General features: G+C 38.5%; 1 protein-coding gene across 1 annotated transcript in view; it reads left to right on the forward strand.

The window, feature by feature from the left end:
- LOC106752417 overlaps positions 1-3,241 on the forward strand; it is a 5,062-nt gene continuing 1,821 nt past the window's right edge. Inside the window, exon 1 of the mRNA XM_014634100.1 lies at positions 1-1,270. Within this exon, the coding sequence (XP_014489586.1) occupies positions 1-1,270 (1,270 nt within the window). The remainder of the gene's footprint in view (positions 1,271-3,241) is intronic.

A 3,241-nucleotide genomic window follows, 5' to 3' on the forward strand; every position in this document is an offset into this window, starting at 1 on the left:
ATGGATTTAATCCAACAATCCTTAGACCGACTAGTGCACGTCCAGTCGCTACATCACACAACTGGTGGTTCTACGTCGACCAACTCCAACAATGGTGACACTCATTTCCATAAGGCGTTCCACGTTAAGGAAATTTCTCTCGGTTTTCCGTATTTTGATGGCCATTGCCCGGTGTTGGAGTGGATTTTTAAAGCCGAAAAATTTTTCGATTATCACCACACACCTGATGCCGATGGAGTGGATATTGCTGCAATCCACTTTGAGAAGGATGTCGTTCCTTGGTTTCAAATGTTGCAACGTCTTTCGGCAATAACGACGTGGGCAGAATTAACAGCTGCGTTGGAGTCGCAGTTTGGGCACTCACCATTTGAATGTTCGATGGCAGAGCTTTTCAAATTACAACAAACAGGGTCAGTTTTTGAGTATTACCTCAAATTTATGGCCCTTGCGAATAGATCATCTGGGTTATCAGCAGATGCTTTGCTAAATTGCTTTTTGAGTGGTCTTCATACTGAAATTCGTCGTGATGTTATCGCTCTATCTCCAACCTCGTTGTTGAAGGCGGTTGGATTGGCGAAATTATATGAGGAAAGATACTTGCCAACCTTGAAGAATAGTCCGATGCCTATTCGATGTTATTCCCCTGTGGTGATAGCTTCCAACAATGTTTCACAGCCCAGCTCTAAATCCATTGTTAAGTCTTCCCTTCCACCATTACTACCAACTCCTCATACGCCACCATTCAAGGATTCCACTATAAAAAAAATAAGTGCAGCAGAGATGCAAATTCGTAGGGAGAAAGGATGGTGTTACTTTTGTGATGAAAAATTCACGTTCAATAATAGATGTTCGAACAGGCAGATTTTGCAATTAGAGGACCCTGTTAATGAAGAAGGCCCTGCTTCTGTTGACACTGGTCAATCCCTCATTCTCGAGGACACCCAGGTTGATAATCATCATTTATCTCTTAATGCTCTAAAAGGAGGCACTGGTGTGGGCACTATCATATTTTTAGCTTATGTGGACAAGTTACCTATTTCAGTGTTGATTGATGGTGGTAGTTCGGACAACTTTTTGCAGCCTCGTATTGCAAAATTTTTAAAACTTCCAGTTGAGCCCGCTCTTACATTCAAGGTGATGGTGGGCAATGGTAATTATATGACTGCTGATGGCTTGATTCAGAACTTAACTATTCAGGCTCAGGGCAACACATTTCAGTTTCCAGTCTATATTCTTCCTATTTCAGGGGCTGATCTTATATTGGGTGCTAGTTGGTTGAAGACTTTGGGACCTCTGTTAACGGATTGGCAAGCGTACCAAATCGTTCAAGTAATAATAAAATGGTAAATCCAAGTATCGTTTCCCAAGAGACTCGAAAGGCATCAAATATAGTGAATAATATTACAACTACTGCCAAGACAAACAAACAAACAAAACATTCCCTCATGATTCTTATTATGTCAAATGATTGGAAGCAGAATAAATAATAAGGACAATAAGAGGCTACATTCCTAATCTTTTGTTTTTTCAGTGAGGGAATGAAGAATGACTTATAGTATAATCAGGTAAACAAATCTTACCGCAAAACTTTTAGCAATTAATTTCAAACTCCTAACAAAAGTTGTTTCATTAACAAAATGCCTGCAGAAGCTCAATCAGTAAGAAGGTAAAAAAATAACAAAATTTTGCCATTTAGGTCCACATATGAACCTGCTGTCAACCAAACCACCAACCTTTTCTAGCAATTTAGGTGCTATAGAGAGTTCGGATAGAGTGGCAGTAGTAACTCTCACCCTTGAAAATTGTTCATGCTCCCAAGCTACCTACAATAGATGACAATCTTTAATAACTAATATTACAAGTAGCATTTAGACAAAATCGAGGAAGCAAGTTCTTGCCATGAGGAAATCCTTCACTAAGCCATGAGGAAATCGAGGAACCAAAAACTAATGATAAATTACTAAAGATCTTGGAATGTGAAACAGAGAATTTATCACTTAGTCCAGGATTGGAAATGTTTATTTTCTTATGCTTCAAATTCACTTTAAAACCTAATTCTTCTGCAACACTTGAAAAATTCTTCTGCAACACTTGAAAAAACCTAATTCAAAATTTTTCCATTACAAATCATCAAGATAAAACAAACCTAAATCTAAACAACTGAAACTTACCTGGTGTTCAACACAATGGCAGCTCTAGCTTATATCTTCTAGATTGACGAAACCAACCTAGGGTTTCCTCAATCACAATTTAGAACCTCCAAACAATAATGAGAAATAATATGTCAATGTACCAACCAACAACCACAGCAAAACGAAAAAAAAAAAAAACGAATCAAAGCTTCGACTACTCACCGGGGTTCCAATGACGACAACTACACTCTAATGCAACACTAAGGTCCCAATGACGGAGGATGGTGGTTCGACAGAAGGAAAAAGAGGGTTCTCGTCACACCAGGGAGAACGAGTGCGAGGTTATGGTTTCAGTGAAGGACAATAATGACGGCAAGCTCACGGACACTAGGTTAGGTCACGGACAACAACTGTGCAGACTGCTTTAGGGCCACTGAGAATGGTCACGGACCATTGAGACTGCAGTGAGAAGGTTAGGAACCGAGAGTGAGAAGAGCAAGGGGGAGCAACTTAGGGTTCGACAGTGAGAACATTCGAGAGTGACAAGATTCGAGAGTGAGCAGAGTCGAGACTGAGAAGAGCTTTCATTTTCACTATGTTCTTTTTTAATTACATGTTATTTTTTAATTACTATTAACTCCATATCCGTATGTAAAATCAGCGGATAATATTATCTTCAACTTACATACAACCATATATACAGATAAATCTGTGCCAAACTTCGCGTCTAAAGGCGCCAATATTACACACTGATATTACATACGGAAAATCCGTATATAAAACTTTTCCCCATTACATACGGAAAATCCGTATATAATCACCATTGTCCAGATCCGTACAAAACTTCTGTATATAATATTCCCAATATATACGGATAAATATCCGTATATAAAAGTCCGTATATAATTCTCATTTTTCTTGTAGTGGTATGAGAACAAAATATAAACATGCAAAAGAGATTGATTCAATTGACGAGAAGAAAACGATGGATGAATGGAGTTGTTGGGGGTTTACAATTTCATCTTATCTGCTCTCTCTTATTTACTCCTCTTGATTTATTTGCTTGATTAACTAATTGTTATGCAACTTTCTTGGCCTACCCTTAACCC

Source organism: Vigna radiata, chromosome 2 (genome assembly GCF_000741045.1).
Source record: "Vigna radiata var. radiata cultivar VC1973A chromosome 2, Vradiata_ver6, whole genome shotgun sequence".
Classification (NCBI taxonomy): Eukaryota; Viridiplantae; Streptophyta; class Magnoliopsida; order Fabales; family Fabaceae; genus Vigna; species Vigna radiata.